This window comes from Salmo salar, chromosome 01 (genome assembly GCF_965601325.2).
Source record: "Salmo salar chromosome 01, fSalSal1, whole genome shotgun sequence".
NCBI lineage: Eukaryota > Metazoa > Chordata > Actinopteri > Salmoniformes > Salmonidae > Salmo > Salmo salar.
Genome location: NC_138291.1, coordinates 130,840,869 through 130,866,531, shown reverse-complemented (window position 1 = coordinate 130,866,531; position 25,663 = coordinate 130,840,869). Strand labels below are relative to the sequence as shown.

The window sequence follows — 25,663 nt, the reverse complement described above, 5'->3', positions numbered from 1 at the left end:
TCGTGACAAAAAAAATCTAAATATTCCATTACCGTACTTCGAAGCATGTCAACCGCTGTTTAAAATCCATTTTTATGCCATTTTTCTCGTAAAAAAGCGATAATATTCCGACCGGGAATCTCCTTTTAGCTAAACAGAGGAAAGTAAACAGAGCTTTCGGTCGACGCGGGCACGAGCCTGAGTCTCACAGTACTGTAACCAGCCACTACCCAAACGCGCTACTTTGTTTCAGCCAGAGCCTGCAAAGCCACGATTCAGCTTTTTGCCGCCTTCTGAGACCCTATGGCAGCCGTAGGAAGTGTCACGGGACAGCTAAGATCCTCACTCTTCAATAAACAGAGACAAGAAGAACGACACCTTGTCAGACAGGCCACTTCCTGCCTGAAACCTTGTCAGGTTTTTGCCTGCCAAATGAGTTCTGTTATACTCACAGACACCATTCAAACAGTTTTAGAAACTTTAGGGTGTTTTCTATCCATATGTAATAAGTATATGCATATTCTAGTTACTGGGTAGGAGTGGTAACCAGATTAAATCGGGTACGTTTTTTATCCAGCCGTGAAAATACTGCCCCCTAGCCATAACAGGTTAACCTCTCTAGGGTAGGGGGCAGTATTTTCACGGCCGGATGACAAACGTACCCAAATTAAACGGCCCACTACTCGGGCCCAGGTACTGGAATATTCATATTATTAGTATATTTGGATAGAAAACACTCTGAAGTTTATAAAACTGTTTGAATGATGTCTGTGAGTATAACAGAACTCGTATGGCAGGCAAAAATCTGAGAAGAATCTAACCAGGAAGTGAGAATTCTGGTGCTTGTAGTCCTTTCAAGTCATTGCCAATGGAACACACAGTGAGTTAGGGTTCATTTTGCAGTTTCTAAGGCTTCCACTAGATGTCAACAGTCTTTAGAATGTTGTTTGAGGCGTCTATGATGAACAGAGACCGAACAAGAAGGCTGGGAAGTTGTAGACCCATCAGTTCATTGGCGCGCGTTCATGTGAGAAGGGACCTGTGTTCCAAAACGTTTTTCAAGACACAGGAACCGTCCGGTTGGAATATTACTGAAGTTTCACGTTCAAAAGGCCCTAAAGATTGATGCTTTACAACGTTTGACATGTTTGAACGAACGTAAACAAAACATTTTTTTACTCTTCTTTTCGGCGCGCTTCCTACATTTGGAGTAGCTGAACTGAACACGCGAACAACAAGGAGCTATTTGGACATAAATTATGGAGTTTATCGAACAAAACAACATTTATTGTGGACCTGGGATTTCCTGGAAGTGCCTTCTGATGGTCCCGTGTGGCTCAGTTGGTAGAGCATGGTGTTTGCAACACCAGGGTTGTAGGTTTGATTCCTATGGGGGACCACTACAGAGAAAAAAAAAAGTATGAAATGTATGCATTCACTACTGTAAGTCACTCTGGATAAGAGCATCTGCTAAATGACTAAAATGTAAATGATGAAGATCATCAAAGGTAAGGGAATCTTTCTAATGCAATTTATGATTTTAGATGACTCCAAAATGGCAGCTCTGTATTGCATAGTGTATTTTTCTGAGCGCAGTACTCAGATTATTGCAAAGTGTGCTTTCCCAGTAAAGTTATTTTGAAATCTTTCACAGCGTTAGCATAAAGGAGATGTTCATCTATAATTCTTTGAATGACAGTTTAATATTTTATCAACGTTTATGATGAGTATTTTTGTAAATTGTAGCTCTGATTCACCGGAAGTATTGGAGGCAAAATATTTTCTGAACGTCACGCGCCGATGTAAAATGCTGTTTTTAGATATAAATATGAACTTGATCGAACAAAAAATGCATGTATTGTGTAACATGATGTCCTAGGAGTGTCATCTGATGAAGATCGTCAAAGGTTAGTGCTGCATTTAGCTGTGTTTTGGGTATTTGTGATGCATGCTAGTTGCTTGGAAATGGCTGTGTGGTTATTTGTGTCTATGTACTCTCCTAACATAATCTAATGTTTTGTTTTCGCTGTAAAGCCTTTTGGAAATTGGACAACGTGGTTCGATTCAGGAGAAGTGTATCGATAAAATGGTGTAAAATAGTCCTATGTTTGAGAACTTTGAATTATGACATTTTGTGGTTTTAAATTTGGCGCTCTGATTTTTCACTGGCTGTTGAATAATGTGGGACGATTTCGTCCCACCTCCCCTAGAGGTTAAGAGCAGTTGGAGGCCACGGAAGGAGAGTTGTATGGCATTGAAGCTCGTCTGGAGGGTTGTTAACCAGAACATGAATTATATTCAAGGTGGACGAATGCATTCTCTTTTAAAACGTATTGGAACGAGGGTACCCAACATGACCTCGCGCGCCAGAGTCTAATCGGCCATCACCGTTCCAAGGCTCTTGTTCGGTCAGATCTCAAAGTAGAAGACTCAAAACACTTTGTAAAGGCTGGTGACATCTAGTGGAAGCAATAGGAAGTGCCAAAACATTAATCAGCCCCTGTGTGTTTCAATGGCATAGGCTTAAAGGTAATTCAACACATCAGGTATCCACTTCCTGTCTGAAAATGTCTCAGGGTTTTGCCTGCCAAATGAGTTCTGTTATACTCACAGACACCATTCAAACAGTTTTAGAAACTTTAGAGTGTTTTCTATCCATATATAATAAGTATATGCATATTCTAGTTACTGGTTAGGATTAGTAACCAGATTAAATCGGGTATGTTTTTTTATCCAGCCGTGAAAATACTTCCCCCTAGCCCCAACAGGTTAACCTCTATGGGCTAGGTGGGACGCTAGCGTGCCACCCGTGGTGCACTCCATCAACAGCAGGTGCATTTCAAGAGCGGCAAATTTGAATCCAAATAAATGTCAAAATTCAAATTTTTCAAACATACAACTATTTTACACCCTTTGAAAGATAAACATCTCCTTAACCTCTATGGGCTAGGTGGGACGCTAGCGTGCCACCCGTGGTGCACTCCATCAACAGCAGGTGCATTTCAAGAGCGGCAAATTTGAATCCAAATAAATGTCAAAATTCAAATTTTTCAAACATACAACTATTTTACACCCTTTGAAAGATAAACATCTCCTTAATCTAACCACGTTTTACGATTTCAAAAAGGTTTTACGGCGAAAGCATAAATTTAGAGTATGTTAGGACAGTACATTTACAAGAGTTGTGTGTAATGTTTTGTCAAGTCAAAGACAGGGTCACCAAAACCATAAAACCAGCTAAAATGATGCACTAACCTTTTACAATCTCCATCAGATGACACTCCTAGGACATTATGTTAGACAATGCATGCATTTTTAGTTCTATCAAGTTCATATTTATATCCAAAAACAGCGTTTTACTATGGCATTGATGTTGAGGAAATCGTTTCCCTCCAATAACCGGCAGTCAAGTCAGCGTCACAAATTAAATAATTCAAATTAGAAAACATTGGTAAAATATTATATTGTCATTTAAAGAATTATAGATTTACATCTCTTGAACGCAATCAACTTGCCAGATTTAAAAATAACCTTACTGGGAAATCACACTTTGCAATAATCTGAGCACTGCGCCCAGAAAAATACGCGTTGCGATACAGACTAGACGTCATGTTGGGGAGATCTAAAATCGAAAATACTATGTAAATAATCCATTACCTTTGATTCTCTTCATCAGATGTCACTTCCAGGTATCACAGGTCCATAACGAATGTAGTTTTGTTCAAAAAAGCTCATCATTTATGTCCAAAAATCTCCGTCTTGTTAGCACATGATCTAAGCCAGCCGGACTTCTCGTCATGAACGAGGGGAAAAAATATATTTCCGTTCGTTCAAACATGTCAAACGTTGTATAGCATAAATCATTAGGGCCTTTTTTAACCAGAACATGAATAATATTCAAGGTGGACGAATGCATACTCTTTTATAACGTATTGGAACGAGGGTACCCAACATGAACTCGCGCGCCAGGTGTCTAATGGGACATCATCGTTCCATGGCTCTTGTTCGGTCAGATCTCCCTCCAGAAGACTCAAAACACTTTGTAAAGGCTGGTGACATCTAGTGGAAGCAATAGGAAGTGCCAAAATATTCCTCAGCCCCTGTGTTTTTCAATGGGATAGGTTTAAAGGTAATACAACACATCAGGTTTCCACTTCCTGTCAGAAAATGTCTCAGGGTTTTGCCTGCCAAATGAGTTCTGTTATACTCACAGACACCATTCAAACAGTTTTAGAAACTTTAGAGTGTTTTCTATCCATATATAATAAGTATATGCATATTCTAGTTACTGGGTAGGATTAGTAACCAGATTAAATCGGGTAATTTTTTTTATCCAGACGTGCAAATGCTGCCCCCTAGCCCTAACAGGTTAACTTCCCACCTGCGGGACACAGCCAGTGAAATATCAGGGCGGAAAATTCAAAAACAACAAAATGTCATAATTCAACTTTCTCAAACATATGACTATTTTACACCATTTTAAAGATACACTTCTCGTTAATCTAACCACATTGTCCGATTTCAAAAAGGCTTTACAGCGAAAGCAAAACATTAAATTATGTTAGGAGACTACATAGACAAAAATAATCACACAGCCATTTTCCAAGCAAGGACATATGTCAATAAAACCCAAAACACAGCGAAATGAAGCACTAACCTTTGACGATCTTCATCAGATGACACTCCTAGGACATTATGTTACACAATACATGTATGTTTTGTTCAATAAAGTTCATATTTATATCCAAAAACAGCATTTGACATTGGCGCGTAATATTCAGAAAATGTATTCCCACCAAAACGACCGGTGAATGTGCACATCAATTTACAAAAATACTCATCATAAACGTTGACAAAATACATAACAATTATTTTAAGAATTATAGATAGACTACTCCTGGATGCAACCGCTGTGTCAGATTTTAAAATAGTTTACGGAGAAAGCACATTTTTCAATATTGTGAGTACATAGCTCAGCCATCATGGCGACCTATTCAGACACCCGCCAAGTTCGGGGCAACCTAAACTCAGAATTAGTATTAGAAATATTGTATTACCTTTGCTGATCTTCGTCAAAATGCACTCCCAGGACTGCTACTTCCACAATAAATGTTTTTGTTCCAAATAATCCACATTTATATCCAAATATCTCCGTTCTGTTCGTGCGTTCAGAGCACTATCCAAAGGGTTACGCGGGAGCGCGGAACGAGAGACAAAAAGTAAAAATGTTCCATTACCGTACTTAGAAGCATGTCAAACGCTGTGTAAAATCAATCTTTATGGTATTTTTAATGTAAAATTGCGATAATATTCCAATATTCCAATAGCATATTCATTCAAGAAGAAAAAGAAGGAGGGGTGCGCTCGCGGGACCGAGCATATCCAATCCCTTTGTTGCCAGGCAGACCACTCAGTAACTGAGCTCCTATACTCTGCCCAGTGACAGGAAAATGCTCAAACCACTTTCTGAAGACTTTAGACAGCCAATGGAAGCTTTAGGAAGTGCAACGTCACCCCACAGACACTGGAGCTTCGATAGAGAATCAAAAGAACTACAATTCTCAGACTCTTCACTTCCTGCTTGGTTTTTCTCAGGTTTTTGCCTGCCATATGAGTTCTGTTATACTCACTGACACCATTCAAACAGTTTTAGAAACTTCAGAGTGTTTTCTATCCAAATCTACTAATAATATGCATATTCTAGTTTCTGGGCCAGAGTAGTAACCTGTTTAATTTGGGTACGTTTTTCTTCCGGCCGTGAAAATACTGCCCCCTATCCGTAACAGGTTTTAATAATCCAGAATGTTTAGCAGTAAAAATATAATATTATTACTACAGATAATTGCAAGTGATTTATTTATGTTCAAAGACTGTGGATAACTCTGTGCAGGGAACTGCTTGCTCACTGAAGGGCTAGATGTTCAAAGTGGGTTGCTCCTGCTCTGGCATCCAGCTTGATTATGTTTCAGGCTGATTTAAGAATGTGCTAAATAGACTGGCTATCCATGTTCACGTTCCAGCCCTCGGGAAAATGCAGCATCAGCAAGTTTCCATTTCCATCCTACACCGCCCTCGTTCACACTGACAGAGAGAGGGATATAGAGGAAGAGAGAGAGAGGAGGGAGAGAGAGACGTGGAGAGAGAGCTGGAAGAAAGGGAGATAGAGAGTGAAGTGTGTGTGTCTGTGAATAACAAAAGCTATTCAAGCTGTGTTTTTGCTATTTCTACCTCTTCAAATTCAAATGACCTCTTCAAGGCCTTGAATTGTGTCATGCATTTTTTTTATATGTAGGATAATTGGTGTCATGGAGCATATGTACATGACTTGTAGACAATGACACTGAAACAAATTATTGGTTGAAGAAAGACTATTGTATCTCTTCAATGTATAGCCAAGAATCCTGAAACAAAAGAGAATATATTGGATTGAGTAGCGCATTTCGTTTGCCAACAATACTTTGACATAAGGCAACAAAGTCGACTGTTTGTTGGGCAAGCCAGTTACTAAAACAATGTAACTTGTTAACCATGTTTCTACCGTGTATAAAGCTGCCCATTTTAAATGTACATGCTCTAGCAATATGAAATATATTATTTGAACAATGATCGAAGTATTGGTAGAGTATATTCATATCAGTTAACCTACCTTGTGTGTTTGTCTGAAGACCCGCTCTGTCTCCTTGTTGAAGTGCTGGTGTGCATTACGCATGAGGCAAATTAGACTATGAGAATATCCAAAGTGATGAATTATCCCGGGGGTGAATTACTTCATGAATGTGCATTGTGTGACTTAAAGAAGTTATTTCACAAGTTATTGAAGTGTGTGTGTAGGTAAAACTGTTGTTTATGATGTTATATGTCCATGGGAAATTACACATTTATGGTAGAAATGTGTTTTGGGGCTATCATGATGGAACATTCCTAGCTGAAGGGAGTTCCTGGAAAGAGTACTTAGGTGCTCAGTTGGCTTTTGCCTGGGGGGAGAGCAGGCAACAGGTTGGCTAGAGTAGAGTTAACCAGTTTTGTTATAGAGTTTTGTTATAGAAAATAGAGTTGTTGTAACGACTGTTGTGAGAGAGAGTGGACCAAAACGCAGCGGAGTTAGTGTTCGTCATATTTAATTAAGAAAGAACACTATACAAACAAAACAAGAAAAAACCGACAACCAAACAGTCCTGTCAGGTGAAACACAATGACAGAAACAATTACCCACAAAACCCCAATGGAAAAACATGCACTTATGTGTGACTCCCAATCAACAACAACGAACTTCAGCTGTGCCTGATTGGGAGCCACACATGGCCCAAAACAAAGAAATACAAAAACATAGAAACAGAACATAGAACGCCCACCCAATGTAACACCCTGGCCTAACCAAAATAAAGGACAAAAAACCCCTCTCTATGGCTAGGGCGTTACAGTACCCCCCCCCCCCCAAGGTGCGGACTCCGGCCGCAAAACCTGACACTGAAGGGGAGGGTCTGGGTGGGCCTTCTTACGGCGGCGGCTCAGGTGCGGGACGTGGCCTCTCCCCCACCCTTGGCGTCGCCCTCTTAGGTGGCGCACCTGGCCGCGCCGACGGTCTGGTGGGCAACCCTGACTTTGCCCGGTTGGCGGGCGACCCTTGTTGCGCCCGGCTGGCGGACGACCCTGGCTGCACCCGGCTGGCGGCGATGGCTGCACCCGGCTGGCGGATGTCCCTTGCTGCGCCCTGCTGGCGGGCGGCGATGGCTGCGCCCGGCTGGCGTGCGACCCTTGCTGCGCCCGACTGGCGGATGACCTGGCTGCGCCCGGCTGGCGGGTGTCCCTTGCTGTGCCCGGCTGGCGGGCCATTCTGGCAGATCCGGACAGGCGGGCCACTCTGGCAGCTCCGGACAGGCGGGCCACTCTGGCAGCTCCGGACAGGCGGGCCACTCTGGCAGCTCCGGACAGGCGGGCCACTCTGGCAGCTCCGGACAGGCGGGCCACTCTGGCAGCTCCGGACAGGCGGGCCACTCTGGCAGCTCCGGACAGGCGGGCCACTCTGGCAGCTCCGGACAGGCGGGCCACTCTGGAGGCCTAGTCCTGGGAGGTGGCCCCGGACGGACCAGGATGGGGAGACCCACTGGAGGCCTGGTCCGAGGAGGAGGCACAGGCTTAACCAGCATGGGGAGACCCACTGGTGGCCTGGTCCTAGGAGGAGGCACAGGACTGACCAGGATGGGGAGACCCACTGGAGGCCTGGTCCGAGGAGGAGGCACAGGCTTAACCAGGATGGGGAGACCCACTGGAGGCCTGGTCCGAGGAGCAGGCACAGGACAGACCAGGATGGGGAGACCCACTCGTGGCCTGGTCTTAGGAGGAGGCACAGGCTTAACCAAGATGGGGAAACCCACTGGAGGACTGGTCCGAGGAGGAGGCACAGGCTTGACCAGGATGGGAAGACATGCAGGAGGCCTGTTTCTGGGCATAGGCACAGGACGTGCAGGGCTGGGAAGACATGCAGGAGGCCTGTTTCTGGGCGTAGGCACAGGACGTGCAGGGCTGGGAAGACATGCAGGAGGCCTGTTTCTGGGCGCAGGCACAGTCTTCAACAGACGGCCAGCACGCACCTCAGGACGAGTATGGAGAACTGACTCAGGTGACATCAATTCACTGACACGCTCCATAGGGCGAATGCCGTGCCTTATGCACCAAACCAGCAGGTCTCTCATCTCTCTCTCCTCCAATCTCCCCATCAACTCCTTCACTGTCTCTGCTTTGCACCCTTCGCTCACCTCCAACGTCAACCCGACTGGCTCTGGTTCCGACCTCGGCACCGCCGACTGTCCCGTGTGCTCCCCCCAAAAAAATCTTGGGGCTGCCTCTCGTGCCTGTTGCGCTCTCTCTCCTCATACCATCGCCTCTCCGCTTCGATCTCCCACTGCGGAAGGCGATACTCCCCAGCCTGAGTCCATGGTCCCTCTCCGTCCAGTATTTGTTCCCACGTCCATGAGTCCATCATGCTGCTCTCCTGGTGCTGCTCCTTCCTCCGCTGCTTGGTCCTTGTTTGGTGGGTAATTCTGTAACGACTGTTGTGAGAGAGAGTGGACCAAAACGCAGCGGAGTTAGTGTTTGTCATATTTAATTAAGAAAGAACCGACAGCCAAACAGTCCTGTCAGATGCAACACAATGACAGAAACAATTACCCACGAAACCCCAACGGAAAAACATGCACTTATGTGTGACTCTCAATCAACAACAACGAACTTCAGCTGTGACTGATTGGGAGCCACACATGGCCCAAAACAAAGAAATACAAAAACATAGAAACAGAACATAGAACGCCCACCCAATGTAACACCCTGGCCTAACCAAAATAAAGAACAAAAAACCCCTCTCTATGGCCAGGTCGTTACAGTTGTTGCCAGAATAGTATATACTGAGAATATCTTTGATTTATTCAAGTCTTTGTCAACTTACTGTTTGTTATTTTCCATACAAAGTTTATTGGCCAATTAGTCCTTAATATTTGTAAATATGATTTAACATGATATAACATGATTTGATGTTATTTTTTCTGTGGCCAATGACCTTGAGTCTTCTTGGATGGGAACTTCTAATGTAAATCTATGGCAGTACAAACCGTAGATTTTGTGGTGACAGTGTCCCTATGAGTGACAGAACACTGAGCCAATCACGGCACAGCTAGATAACAACATTGCTGTAGTGGTGGGGCTCCACAAAGCTTGCTGTTAGCTACTTTTATCCAACGTAAAAAAAACTATTTCAAATTTTGCTACATAAGACCGAATCCAGGTGGTGAGTCACAATTGTTCAGCAGTCTTATGGCTTGGGGGTAGAAGCTGTTAACCTGTTAGGGCTAGGGGGCAGTATTTACACGGCCGGATAAAAAATGTACCCGATTTAATCTGGTTATTACTACTGCCCAGAAACTAGAATATGCATATAATTATTGGCTTTGGATAGAAAACACCCTAAAGTTTCTAAAACTGTTTGAATGGTGTCTGTGAGTATAACAGAACTCATATGGCAGGCAAAAACCTGAGAAGATTCTGAACAGGAAGTACCCTCTCTTGAGCATTCCTTGGGCTTCTTCGCTCTGTTTATTGAAAATTAAGGATCTTTGCTGTAACGTGACACTTCCTACGGCTCCCATAGGCTCTCAGAACCCGGGAAAAAGCTGAATTATGTAATTCCAGCCGCTGGCTGAAAAACTTTTGCGCCTTTGGTAAGTGGTCTATCAGAGGACCATCAGACTGAGGCGTGTGCACGGGGCGACCTCATGTTTTTACTTTCTCTCTCTTTGAACTAAAACACAGATTCCCGGTCGGAATATTATCGCTTTTTACGAGAAAAATGGCATAAAAATTGATTTTAAACAGCGGTTGACATGCTTCGAAGTACGGTAATGGAATATTTAGAAATGTTTTGTCACGAAACGCGTCGGGCGCGTAACCCTTATTTACCCTTTCGGATAGTGTCTTGAACGCACGAACAAAACGCCGCTATTTGGATATAACTATGGATTATTTGGGACCAAACCAACATTTGTTAATGAAGTAGAAGTCCTGGGAGTGCATTCTGACGAAGAACAGCAAAGGTAATAACATTTTTCTTATAGTAAATCTGACTTTGGTGAGGGCTAAACTTGTTGGGTGTCTAAATAGCTAGCCCTGTGATGCCGGGCTATCTACTTAGAATATTGCAAAATGTGCTTTCACCGAAAAGCTATTTTAAAATCGGACATAGCGAGTGCATAAAGGAGTTCTGTATCTATAATTCTTAAAATAATTGTTATGTTTTTTGTGAACGTTTATTGTGAGTAATTTAGTAAATTCACCAGAAGTTTGCGGGGGTATGCTAGTTCTGAACATCACATGCTAATGTAAAAAGCTGGTTTTTGATATAAATATGAACTTGATTGAACAAAACATGCATGTATTGTATAACATAATGTCCTAGAAGTGTCATCTGATGAAGATCAAAGGTTAGTGCTGCATTTAGCTGTGGTTTGGGTTTATGTGACATTATATGCTAGCTTGAAAAATGGGTGTGTGATTATTTCTGGCTCGGTACTCTGCTGACATAATCTAATGTTTTGATTTCGTTGTAAAGCCTTTTTGAAATCGGACAGTGTGGTTAGATTAACGAGAGTCTTGTCTTTAAAATGGTGTAAAATAGTCATATGTTTGAGAAATTGAATAATAGCATTTCTAAGGTATTTGAATAACGCGCCACGGGATTCCACTGGCTGTTACGTAGGTGGGACGAAATCTTCCCACTGGCCCTAGAGAAGTTAAGGAGCCTTTTGGACCTAGAATTGGCCCTCCGGTACGTTTGCCGTGTGGAAGCAGAGAGAACAGCCTATGACTTGGGTGTTTCTGGTCCTTTCTCTTACACCGCCTAGTAATGAAGTCCTGGATGGCAGGAAGCTTGGCCGCAATGATGTACTGGGCCGTACGCACTACCCTCTGTAGCGCCTTACGGTAGTAAGCAGTTGTCATACCAGGTGGTGATGCAAGTGGTCAGGATGCTCTTGATGGTGCAGCTGTAGAATTTTTTTGGGATCTTTTCAGTCTCCTGAGGAGGAATAGGCGTTGTCGTGCCCTCTTCATGACTGTCTTAGTGTGTTTGTACCATGATAGTCTGTTGGTGATGTGAACACCGCTCCACTACAGCCCCATTGATGTGAATGTGGGCGTGTTCAGCCCTCCTTTTCCTGTAGTCCATGATCAGCTCCTTTGTCTTGCTCACATTGAGGAAGAGGTTGTTGTCCTGGCACCACACTGCTAGGTATCTGATCTCCTCCCTATAGGCTGTCTCATCGTTGTCGGTGATCAGGCCTACCACCGTTGTGTCATCAGCAAACTTAATGATGGTGTTGGAGTCGTGCTTGGCCACGCTGTTGTAGGTGAACAGGGAGTACAGGATGGGGACTGATCACTCACCACTGAGGGGCCCCTGTGTTGAGGATCAGCGTGGCAGATGTGTTGTTGCCTACCCTTACCACCTGGGGCGGCCCGTCAGGATGACATTACCACCGGGGGGCGGCCCGTCAGGATGGTCCAGTTGCAGAGGGAGGTGTTTAGTCCCAGGGTCCTTAGCTTAGTGATGATCTTTGGTGGCACTGTGGTGTTGAACGCTGAGCTGTAGTCAATGAACAGCATTCTCACATAGGTGTTCCTTTTGTCCAGGTGGGAAAGGGCAGTGTGTAGTGAAATTGAGACTGCGTCATCTGTAGATCTGTTGGGGTGGTATGCGAATTGGAGTGGGTCTAGGGTTTCCGGGATGATGGTGTTGATGTGAGCCATGACCAGCCTTTGAAAGCGCTTATTTTAGGCAGGTTTCCTTCGCGTTCTTGGGCACAGGGACTATGGTTGTCTGCTTAAAACATGTAGGTATTACAGACTCGGTCAGGGAGAGATTGAACACGTCAGTGAAGACACTTGCCAGTTGGTCCGCGCATGCTTGGAGTACACGTCCTGGTAATCCGTCTGGCCTGCGGCCTTGTGAATGTTGACCTGTTTAAAGGGCTTGCTCATATCGGCTACATCGACATCGGATACGGAGAGCGTGATCACAGTTGTCCAGAACAGCTGGTGCTCTCATGCATGTTTCAGTTTTGCTTGCTTCGACGCGAGCATAAAAGGCATTTAGCCCGTCTGGTAGGCTTGCGTCACTTGGCAGCTCGCGGCTGGATTTCCCTTTGTAGTCCGTAATAGTTTGCAAGTCCTGCCACATCCGACGAGCGTCATAGCTGGTGTAGTAGGATTCAATCTTAGTCCTGTTTGACGCTTTGCCTGTTTGATGGTTCATCTGAGGGCACCGCGGGATTTCTTATAAGCGCCCAGATTAGTGTCCCAGTCCTTGAAAACGGCAGCTCTAGCCTTTAGCTTGGTGCGGATGTTGCCTGCTATCCAAGGCTTCTGATTGGGATATGTACTTACGGTCACTGTGGGGACGACGTCGTCGATACACTTATTGATGAAGCCGGTGACTGAGGTGCTATACTCCTAAATGCCATTGGATGAATTGCGGAACATATTCCAGTCTGTGCTAGCAAAACAGTCCTGTAGCGTAGCATCTGCGTCATCTGACCACTTCCCTATTGAGAGAGTCACTGGTACTTCCTGCTTTAGTTTTTCTTTGTAAGCAGGAATCAGGAGGATAGAATTATATGTCTTTGTGCATGGAGTTAAGCTGGTCTAGAGTTTTTTTTCCTCTGGTTGCACATGTGATATGCTGGTAGAAATGAGGTAAAATGGATTTAAGTTTGTCTGCATTAAAGTCCAGGTCCACTAGGAGCGCCGCTTTTGGATGAGCATTTTGCTTATGGCCTTATACAGCTCGTTGAGTGCGGTCTTAGTGTCAGCATCGGTTTGTGGTGGTAAATAGACAGCTACGAAAAATATAGAGGAAAACTCTCTTGGTAGGTAGTGTGGTCTACAGCTTATCATGAGGTACTCTAATCTCAGAGATAAAACCTGTATATATAGTGTAGGATCCTACTGGGGAGAATAGGATGGCCAGAGATATTCAGGCCAAATAAAGGATCACTACTTTAGTAATATGCTGCCCAATGCTCAACCACTATACTATGTAAGGGATATAGACGTTCTGTAAATTACCTTGGAAATAATAGACGACGCAGTGCTGAGTCCCTTCAGGGAGTTCATTTTTCCAAGCTAATGTACAGAATGGAGGCGTTTATCCCGCGCATACCACAGTTGCCAAAGAAAACAGCTAACTACACAATGACATAATGGGTGGACTGGCGGCCATTGCGAGTGTATCCATAGGAGCAAGGCAGGAAGTAAAAGCAAGTGTACTTATCAATATGTGCTGTGATTTGTTGATTCAACTCAACTGACCTTACAAAAAATACATTCCGTTGCATAAGCCACATCAGTTAACAATTTGAATGAATATTTTACATTACCATGGAAATTATTGCATCATAATACCAGACAGCGACATGAGTAAAATTTCCAGGGTTTCAGCCCATCGTCATTATTTTTATGTGTCTGCTGCTGCTGCAATTTACTTTCATTTTTTATGTGTGCTTCTTTGCAGTGTTGCAGGACTTGAGACCGGTCTCAGTCCTGAATCCAGTCTCAACACCACATATTGAGTCCCTAGGTTTTGTCTTGGTCTCGGACAACGAGGACTCGTAATTTCTTGCCAAGACCAGCAGAGTGAAAAACTCATAATTATCAGTACCTAAAAACCGCTTCGCCAGGCCATATGTCCACACTCCTTTCATGATACATTAATATCTTGTTGCCTATTGAAACCTGGGCTTCCTGTTTTACTCATAACATTGCTGTCCTTTACTTTTGATGAAAAATATCCCCCAAAAATTGTCGTGCTCATCAGAATTTCCTTGATTTGCTGTTAAGGAAGAGTGGGGGACATTGTTTTAAAGTTGCACGCTCACTATTAATAGGAGGAGACTGGAGGAAGTTGTAACATAATTTGTGTTTTTATCTATACTGAACATAAATATAAATGCAACATACTAGATGATTCCATATGTGTTATTTCGTAGTTGATGTCTTCACTAGTATTCTAAAATGTAGAAAATAGTGAAAATAAAGAAAAACCCTTGAATGAGCAGGTGTGTCCAAACTTTTGACTGGAACTGTATGTCTAAAAGACATATCTGGATTCAGATATAGGATATGGTGCATATCCACAAAACTCAAATTATGCATTGAAAATGGTCTGTATTCTTTAGAATATAAAAAAAACGTGTAATGTAAAGATATCCCTTTTCACCCAGTGTCTTGACAACTACTATAGTTACAGTGGGGGAAAAAAGTATTTAGTCATCCACCAGTTGTGCAAGTTCTCCCACTTAAAAAGATGAGAGAGGCCTGTAATTTTCATCATAGGTACACTTCAACTATGACAGACAAAATGAGAAAAGAAAATCCAGAAAATCACATTGTATTATTTTTTATGAATTTATTTGCAAATTATGGTGGAAAATAAGTATTTGGTGAATAACAAAAGTTTATCTCAATACTTTGTTATATACCCTTTGTTGGCAATGACACGGGTCTAACGTTTTCTGTAAGTCTTCACAAGGTTTTCACACACTGTTGCTGGTATTTTGGCCCATTCCTCCATGCAGATCTCCTCTAGAGCAGTGATGTTTTGGGGCTGTCGCTGGGCAACACGGACTTTCAACTCCCTCCAAAGATTTTCTATGGGGTTGAGATCTGGAGACTAGGCCACTTCAGGACCTTGAAATGCTTCTTACGAAGCCACTCCTTCGTTGCCCGGGCGGTGTGTTTGGGATCATTGTCATGCTGAAAGACCCAGCCACGTTTCATCTTCAATGCCCTTGCTGATGGAAGGAGGTTTTCACTCAAAATCTCACGATACATGGCCCCATTCATTCTTTCCTTTACACGGATCAGTCGTCCTGGTCCCTTTGCAGAAAAACAGCCCCAAAGCATGATGTTTCCACCCCCATGCTTCACAGTAGGTATGGTGTTTTTTGGATGCAACTCAGCATTCTTTGTCCTCCAAACACGACAAGTTGAGTTTTTCCCAAAAAGTTCTATTTTGGTTTCATCTGACCATATGACATTCTCCCAATCCGCTTTTTACATTAGCATGTGACGTTCAGAACTATGCTAATGTAACTTCCGGGGAATTTGCTAACAATTTACTAAATTACTCACGATAAACATTCACAAAAAGCATAACAATTATTTTAAGAATTATAGATACAGAACTCCTCTATGCACTCGATATGTCTGATTTTAAAATAGCTTTTTGGTGAAAGCACATTTTGCAATATTCTAAGTACATAGCCCAGCCATCACGGGCTAGCAATTTAGACACCCGGCAAGTTTAGCACTCACCAATATCAGATTTACTATTATAAAAGTTTGATTACCTTTTGTTGTCTTCGTCAGAATGCACTCCCAGGACTGCTACTTCAATAACAAATGTTGGTTTGGTCCAAAATAATCCATCGTTATATCCGAATAGTGGCGTTTTGTTCATGCGTCCCAGACACTATCCGAAATGGTAAATCAGGGTCGTGCGCATGGCGCAATTCGTGACAAAAAAAATCTAAATATTCCATTACCGTACTCCGAAGCATGTCAACCGCTGTTTAAAATCAATTTTTATGCAATTTATCTCGTAAAAAAACGATAATATTCTGACCGGGAATCTCCTTTTCGGCAAACAGAGGAAAAATCACAAAGACGGGGCGGCCAGGTCACGCGCCTAAGCCCACAGTCCCTTGATCGGCCACTTGAGAAAGGCGATAATGTGTTTCAGCCTGGAGCTGGGATGACGACATCCTGTTTTTTCCCGGGCTCTGAGCGCCCATGGAAGACGTAGGAAGTGTCACGTTAGAGCAGAGATCCTTTGTAAAAGATAGAGATGGCCAAGAAGTTCAAGAAATGGTCAGACAGGCCACTTCCTGTAAAGGAATCTCTCAGGTTTTGACCTGCCATTTGAGTTCTGTTATACTCACAGACACCATTCAAACAGTTTTAGAAACTGTCGGGTGTTTTCTATCCAAAGCCAATAATTATATGCATATTCTAGTTACTGGGCAGGAGTAGTAACCAGATTAAATCGGGTACGTTTTTTATCCAGCCGTGAAAATACTGCCCCCTAGCCATAACAGGTTAAGCAGGGGGACATGTCTGGCACTGCAGGATTTGAGTCCCTGGCGGCGTAGTGTGTTACTGATGGTAGGCTTTGTTACTTTGGTCCCAGCTCTCTGCAGGTCATTCACTAGGTCCCCCCGTGTGGTACTGGGATTTTTGCTCACCGTTCTTGTGATCATTTTGACCCCACGGGGTGAGATCTTGCGTGGAGCCCTAGATCGAGGGAGATTATCAGTGGTCTTGTATGTCTTCCATTTCCTAATAATTGCTCCCACAGTTGATTTCTTCAAACCAAGCTGCTTACCTATTGCAGATTCAGTTTTCCCAGCCTGGTGCAGGTCTACAATTTTGTTTCTGGTGTCCTTTGACAGCTCTTTGGTAGCTCAGTTGGTAGAGCATGGTGTTTGCAACACCAGGGTTGTGGGTTCGATTCCCACGGGGGGCCAGCACAGAAAAAAAAATCTATGAAATGTATGCATTCACTGCTGTAAGTCGCTCTGGATAAGAGCGTCTGCTAAAATGACAAAAAAAAATAAAAAATGTCTTGGCCATAGTGGAGTTTGGAGTGGGACTGTTTGAGGTTGTGGACAGGTGTCTTTTATACTGATAACAAGTTCAAACAGGTGCCGTTAATACAGGTAACGAGTGGAGGACAGAGGAGCCTCTTAAAGAAGAAGTTACAGGTCTGTGAGAGCCAGAAATCTTGCTTGTTTGTAGGTGACCAAATACTTATTTTCCACCATCATTTTCAAATAAATTCATAAAAAATCCTACAATGTGATTTTCAGGATTTTTTTTCTCATTTTGTCTGTCATAGTTGACGTGTACCTATGATGAAAATTACAGGCCTCTCTCATCTTTTTAAGTGGGAGAACTTGCACAATTAGTGGCTGACTAAATACTTTTTCCCCCCACTGTATTGTCATAAAAAAAACATACAAGTAGGCTACCGTACGCACAGATCTGAGACCAGGCTACACTGCCAAAGTCTAGAAAGACGCCCCCTCTCCTCTGCTTTCCACAGGTTGTTGCTGGAGAGAATGTGTTCTTAGGCAACCTAACTGGTAAAACAAGGATTAATAAATGAATGAACCTCTAATCTCTAACCTCTCCTCTCTCCTCTGTTTGTGTTTTGCAGGTATTTATGAGCAGGCATTTCTTCTATTACTGCAGTGAACCAGTCCTAGATGTGAAAATAGCCTTTTGTCAGGTGTGTGTTCCTTACAGGTAAAATAAGGTACAGTATTCATTCACTTCCATTTCCTCTTCATTAGTGTTATGTCTGTTTCATAGAGCTGGAAAGAGGGTCAGCACTATTGAGGGACTAGGTCTGCCTTAAAATGGTGGTGGTGAAAGCCTTCTACGGGGCCACCCATGCTAAAACAGGCTTTGTGGCAAGTGTACCATCTATCCAAATCAATGGTTTTGGGTCATCATGGGTCATCATGTCGGGTCATCATATGAGACACAAACACACCATTGTAGTACCTGTTGGGTCATCATATGAGACCTGTTGGGTCATCATATGAGACACAAACACACCACTGTAGCCTTGTCCTATACTGTATGTGCTGTAGCGAACTACTTTTTGTTAGCGTTAGTGTTAATAAATCAGCGATTCCCAAACCAGGGGTCACGACCCCATGTTGGGCCACCTATTGTGAAAACGGGGTCCCGGCAGAATTTCCGAAAAAATATACATACAAAAAAATATATATATTATAATATCGTCTTTGTATCTAAAAATCATTCTAATGTGGTTAGCCTTAAAACATTTTATGAGAATTATCCAAATCTTAAAGAGAAATTCAATCAGAGAGCGCCCTTAGATAACGGGAAAAGGCCACACATGGCTAGGCCCGCTATGCTATGAAACCACACACTATTGCAGAGACTTTGACATTACCGGCCGCCAGGGGCGGACTGAAACAATAATTCAGGCCGGGAATTTGACTCCATCCCAGGCCACCCTGTTCACGCAAACCACCAGACTGCTAATTTTGTTGGCTAACCCTATTTGTTGATGTAACGGGTACCAAACTGTTATACATTTGGCCACTATGTTCATCTGGGAAGAAGGTCATGCACATTGCAAAATACAAACATTTGGGACAGACCAACAAGTAGCCTATCTGAACACTGAGTTTTCAAGGTATGCTATGGCAAAAACTCACTAGGAGTACACCAATCATAGCATATACAAATGTACAAGGCTAGACACACAAAACTATTAGCCTACACTTTTTAAAAGAGGAGATATACAGAGTTAGCGCAAATGTTCAAATGATTATCTTTATATTCAAGCATCAAGCATTTCAAAAGTATCAAAAAACTTCACACACACACATTCACTGAACTTGAACATAAGCTACAACAATGTAAGTAAGTATAATACAAAAGTCGAAAAAGCACTCCTCAACAAATTTTTTTTGATTACAATGTTCACTCACTGGTGTCCATAAAGCAAACAGCACAAAAATAAACACATCTATACACTGAGTCAATGAAATTGAACATTGGCTACATAACTGCAAGTATAATACGAAAGTCCAAAAACATGCCTCTGTACAAAAGCTTTAAGTCAACAGCAAATTTTCTTTCACCCATGTCAGCCTGTTAAGGAATAGTCACAGCATAGCTACTTCAGAGTAACCAGTAAGAAATGACCACTAGTAAACGAGTAGGCGGCGAAGTAACTCACTGCTCTCTGCCATCTTGTCAATGATGTCATCTTTGTCAAGTCCCATAAGAATATCCTTCTTTGTTGCCATCATAAGGAACGCTTCAAGGTTCTCTTGAGTGAGGGAGGTTCTTAGGCGGTTCTTCGTGAATTTCAGGGTGGAGAAGGTCCTCTCACTAGCCACCTGAGTGATGGATAGGGTGAGGAGGAACTTGTAGCCCAAACCAATGATGTGATACGGATCCGTGAGCAGATTGTACTGAGACAGGAGAAGATAGCAGCATATCGGGCAGTTTTTACATGTGGAACAACTTCTGCTCACCAACTCTACACTTTCATCAGGATCCTCAAAGCCTTCCACTGATTCATCACTGGTGGCGGCGGCCCTGGTGTTGTACTCCTCCAATGCTGACTGTTTCAGTCTTTCCCACTGTTGTGCAAGGCTGATCAGTTTAACCTGCAATGCCTCAACAGTGGCATGTTCATCAAATTCCAGTAAGCATTTGCTGAGCTCCTTCATGGCTATCTTTGGAAGGCCCTTTTCTCTGATCTCAGGAAAATGCTTTGGATTCATGCAGGAGACATCTGCTCACAGCACTGCATTTGCTGCATAAAGGCAGTGAATACTTTCAACAACAGTGTCCAGTAGCAATGGGCTCGTCTTCTGCCAACTCACCTGGTTTTCTCTTCTTTTTTTGTTCTCTTCTCTGGGAGAGCAGTCTGAGCTTTGGCATCACAGTCCTGCTACTCCTCCAGAATGCCATTGGCCCTCTCAACAAAGTTGTCTGCTGCCTTCTTCACACCCTCAAAGTCTCGGGCACAATTTCTCAGGTTATCCTCTGTTCCGGTCACCAAGTGCTGTGCTGTTACAATATCCATGCCACTTGTTTGCAAGTATTTAGAGAGAGGGGACGTCTGCTCAAATATCCTGAGAAAAACCTCAGCTGTAAGTATGGTTTCATACTTTAGGAGAGCATCCTTGTACCCTTGGGCCTTGCTTCAGAAGGCAGGTTTTATGGTCACATCCTTTTCAATTCTTTCCAAAGTGATTACCACATCTATGTAAAGTGCACGGTCAGACTTTGCAAAGCTTCCAAATACTTTCCTCAAGGCCTCGTCTTTGGCCCACCAGCGTGTTTCACCAAAATACATCAAGCCGTCTGTGTCTCCTGTCCTGACTGGTTTCCTCCCATAGCTTCATGCACTTGCAGGAATCACGAACGAACACTGCAATGTCATTCAGTAGTGAGAAAAGGGATTCACTTGCCACAACAACCCCAGTGGTGTCAGTTAGCACAAGGTTGAGGACATGTGAGTGACACCATTTGTGTACTTGGTTAGGAGACTCTACTGTGAGCAATGCAGAGAAGCCCCTGTATTGTCCCTGCATATTTTCTGCTCTGTCTGTAGCATTAACCAACACACTGTTTGATATCTATGTCCATCTTCTCAAGGGTCTGTTTCACAAGGTCCATTAAGTACTGTCCAGTCGATGACTCACAGTCAATGACCGCAATCAGTCTCTCGTGGACAACATCAGTGACATATTGCAGAACTTCTGCACACTGGTCTTTGGATGTTAAATCCTGTGTTGTGTCCATTTGTATCGAGAACATCCCTGCCTTTCTCACTTCAACAGCAATTGTCTGCTGAATCAACATTCTGTTGACTTCAATTACTTTATTTGCTGTTGTTTTGGACATCATAGTTACCAAGGACCCTCTTCCTTTACTTCCATCTGCGTCTTGCTCTTCTCAATGCAATCAATAACATGCTCTTGTAGGCAGACATCATATTTGCTTAACAACAATATAAGCTCAAGGAATTTGCCATGATTGACAGCCATATTTTCCAAGTTATATGCAGCTTTGTGCCTGTGTAGCTAAGCCCACATTTATCAATAACTTTAACTACATCAATCACACGTTCCATGACCTGCCTCCTCTTTCTGACCTGGTCTTGTTGAAGTGACATTTGCTTATCACTCAGAAAGGTACAGATGTCTGCTTGCTGGCTCTGTGGAAAAAGGCTTCTGCACTTTCTCTATGGGTCTTGCTTCTCTCATGTTCCTGTACTCTGATGGGCATGTTTCCAGGCCTGCATGCCTCCTTTGACAAATGCACTACCACTGGCTGAAGGTTTTGCGAATGCAAGACATACTGAGCAGAAGTGAGTTACTTTATTGTATGTCAGCCATCCTCTGTTTGTGCCATCTTTGGAGTGGGATACATTGGGAATGACACATTGAGGGGTTTGTTTTGGGTGGTACTGAAAAAATAAGTCAAAATCCTTGGATTGAGGACTGGAAAAATAACAAAATGGATTTACAGTGCTTTTGCTGTCCCTTTCTATTTTCCCTGTACTGGGCTCTGAACCTCTCGCTCTCTCTTTCTCTCTCTCTGCACATCTGGTTGCTATGCAGAATGAGATTTACATTTACATTACTTGCAGTTATCGATTGTATGCCCCCCGATTACAGTCCTACTGATAATCTCATAAATAAAGCACATATTAATCTAAAATCATAGCCTACATGTTTAGGTTTGTGCTCTTAAGTTGTACCTGAAGGTTCCTGCTCTGAGTCTGACTCTGAACTGACCACCATCTCCAGTTCTGCAGGAGCACCTGAAGCTCTAGTGCTGCTGCTGCTTCCTTCTCCACCTTTGCAAAGAAAATACTCTATTGTCATACACACTATCATTAGTGTATCAGTAGGCTTCATTAATACAGCTCTGGAAAAAATTAAGAGTCGTCTCTTAATTTGGAGTGGTCTTCATTTTTCCCAGAGCTGTATATTATTGTAGTAACTTGTAATTCTGGTACTAATGGTGCTAATTATCTTTGTCATTGCTTGTGCTGTGTCACACAGGCAGTACTGTGTTATGTTCATGAATGTATTATGGATACGTTACTGTAGCCTGTTTCGCTGTACAGTGTATGTGCACTTTCCCTAGCTTATGTAGCATGAGTCATGACCGAATGCTGGCAAGTCCATAGTCTAGGTTTACAATTTTTTACTAGTTGATCGCTATGTTGCACTCATTGCTATGATATAATTCCTCCACGAAAACATAAGACGTTCAAACTGTTTAGCCTACCGGCTGTTGTGTCACTATTATTGGGGGCGGCAGCGTAGCCTAGTGGTTAGAGCGTTGGACTAGTAACCAAAAAGTTGCAAAATCAAATCCCTGAGCTGACAAGGTAAAAATCTGTCGTTCTGCCCCTGAACAAGGCGGTTAACCCACTGTTCCTAGGCCATCATTGAAAATAAGAATGTGTTCTTAACTGACTTGCCTAGTTAAATAAATATAAAATTTTTTAAATAAAATTATTAGCTAGGCTACTTAGCTGGGTGGCGTGTGTGTTTTAGCTAGTGTTTTTGACTGACCTGGTCCCTTCCTGGCGAACATGTCGCTTATTTTGCAACATTTAGCTGCGTCTGTGGCAAGGACCTTTCTCTTTTTTATTCTCTCCCTCTCTGCTCCACCTTTCCTTTTCTAATCATCCATTTCACCGTGCGACTTGTCTAAAATGTTATCAGTAGAGAAGCAGGTAGACGGTTGCTATGTGCGTTGCGGAGAGACCTGATGTCATTTTTGTCACGCGTACCCTCGTGCGGGGACACTGCAGCGAGAGAGTGAGAGTCGCGCCTGATGCGTGGATTCTCCGTCAACTCATTCCTGCTTGCTATATTATAGCTGGTCAAGTTGACTATTCACGGCAGGCCAAAGTGACCCTCAGGCCACCGGGAAATGTCCCAGTATTCCCGACGGCCAGTCCGCCACTGCCGGCCGCAATTGATATGGTGAAACAATGTGTGCGGAAGTAGAGGCACAGAAACTCAGATCAATACCTTTGTCAGATAACACTATTAACCTCTTACATCTAGACGTTCCGCTAGCGGAACACCTGCTCCAATATCCAATGATAGGCGTGGCGCGAATTACAAATTCCTCAAAAATACAAAAACTTCAATTTCTCAAACTTATGACTATTTCACAGCATTTTAAAGACAAGACTCTCCTTTATCTAACCACACTGTCCGATTTCAAAAAGGCTTTACAGCGAAAGCAAAACATTAGATTATGTCAGCAGAGTACCAAGCCAGAAATAATCAGACACCCATTTTTTCAAGCTAGCATATAATGTCACAAAAACCCAGAAGACAGCTAAATGCAGCACTAACCTTTGATGATCTTCATCAGATGACACACCTAGGACATTATGTTATACAATACATGCATGTTTTGTTCAATCAAGTTCATATTTATATCAAAAAACAGCTTTTTACATTAGTATGTGACGTTCAGAACTAGCATACCCCCCGCAAACTTCCGGGGAATTTGCTAACAATTTACTAAATTACTCACGATAAACGTTCACAAAAAGCATAACAATTATTTTAAGAATTATAGATAGAGAACTCCTCTATGCACTCGATATGTCCGATTTTAAAATAGCTTTTTGGTGAAAGCACATTTTGCAAAATTCTAAGTACATAGCCCAGCCATCACGGGCTAGCTATTTAGACATCCGGCAAGTTCAGCACTCACCAATATCAGATTTACTATTATAAAAGTTTGATTACCTTTTGTTGTCTTCGTCAGAATGCACTCCCAGGACTGCTACTTCAATAACAAATGTTGGTTTGGTCCAAAATAATCCATCATTATATCCGAATAGCGGCATTTTGTTCGTGCTTCCCAGACACTATCCGAAATGGTAAATCAGGGTCGTGCGCATGGCGCAATTCGTGACAAAAAAAATATTCCGAAATATTCCATTACCGTACTTCGAAGCATGTCAACCGCTGTTTAAAATCAATTTTTATGCAATTTATCTCGTAGAAAAGCGATAATATTCCGACCGGGAATCTCCTTTTCTGCAAACAGAGGAAAAATCACAAAGACGGGGGCGGCCAGGGCACGCGCCTAAGTCCACAGTCCCTTGATCGGCCACTTGAGAAAGGCGATAATGTGTTTCAGCCTGGGGCTGGGATGACGACATTCAGGTTTTTCCCGGGCTCTGAGCGCCTATGGACAACGTAGGAAGTGTCACGTTAGAGCAGAGATCCTTTGTAAAAGACAGAGATGGCAAAGAAGTTCAAGAAATGGTCAGACAGGCCACTTCCTGTAAAGGAATCTCTCAGGTTTTGACCTGCCATTTGAGTTCTGTTATACTCACAGACACCATTCAAACAGTTTTAGAAACTTTGGAGTGTTTTCTATCCAAAGCCAATAATTATATGCATATTCTAGTTACTGGGCAGGAGTAGTAACCAGATTAAATCGGGTACGTTTTTTATCCAGCCGTGAAAATACTGCCCCCTAGCCATAACAGGTTAAACAAAGAATGTATGCTATTGCTAGGAATCAAGAGGAAACTCTGACTGAACAACTCAAAAACTCCCCAAATGGACGTTAGCTGTGAGGGCCGAGATGCCCATGCATTGACTTTTATTCGCTATACTTTACGTCGGGACTGCTATTCACAACGACATATTGTTCTGTCTCACGATTCCTGTGCATGCAACGGCACAGGGGATATTCAGTGTGCTGTGTGGCTATATTGCCGAAAAATTCCATGGGATCAAATGGTGGGCTTTTGCACAGATGGGGCTCCATCTATGGCGGGAGGGCGGGCAGGCGTCTGCACTCTAGTCATGAATGTGTCTCCCTCTGCCATATGGACACATTGTATGAAAGAGCTGAGCACAGAACTCTGAGATATACTGCAGCAGGTAACTTTGATTGTAAACCACATCCACTGCGCGCTCGCCTATTCGCAAAACTATGTGGAGATATTGATCAGAGCATGACAATGTTTTATTTTACACCTTGGTGGTTATCGAGGGGGAGTGTTGGAAAGATTTTTTCGCATTGAGAGTGGACCTGTTGTCATTCACAATGGATGTAAAGCAATAAATAATAAACCTGATTGACTTTCTGTGTAATGAAAATGAAATATGTCTCCTTGCCTATGTAACAGATATATTTGAGAAACTGAATGAACTGAACGCAAGCATGCAGGGGAAATACAAAAACATTCTACAGATGAGTGACCGAATCAGTGGATTCAGAGGAAATTATTATTATTGGAGAGAGAGTCTTTCAAAAGCGAACCATGCCAAGATTCTAACAGAAAACAGCGTCAGTAAGTGTCCCACATGAGTGATGACTGCTCACCGCCAACGCTTGGAAGAGCACTTTGGTACCTACTTCTCAATCCATTTGACTGTGATCCTGGCTCAGTTGACATGCCGGTAAGTGAAATCGGACAGCTGATTGAGCTGTCATGTGACCGAATGCATTCACGGGTCTCTACGGGGGAGATTTGGTTCCTGACTCAAAGGGAATAAATACCCTGCCGTCTCCCTCTGGG

General features: G+C 43.0%; 1 protein-coding gene across 7 annotated transcripts in view; it reads left to right on the top strand.

Annotated features, from left to right (window-relative positions):
- Positions 1-25,663, top strand: part of LOC106560362 (mitogen-activated protein kinase 10) — a 145,029-nt gene that overhangs the window by 17,876 nt on the left and 101,490 nt on the right. For 6 of the 7 annotated variants that reach the window (XR_006756964.2, XM_045687903.2, XM_045687882.2 and 3 more), the window contains exon 2: positions 17,741-17,812. Coding sequence is in view for 5 of the 7 variants with exons in the window: in XM_045687903.2 (XP_045543859.1) it covers positions 17,741-17,812 (72 nt within the window). In the remaining 2 variants the exon portion in view is untranslated. Of the gene's footprint in view, positions 1-17,740; positions 17,840-25,663 lie in introns of all 7 variants that reach the window. The other variant, XM_045687885.2, reaches the window with a different exon arrangement.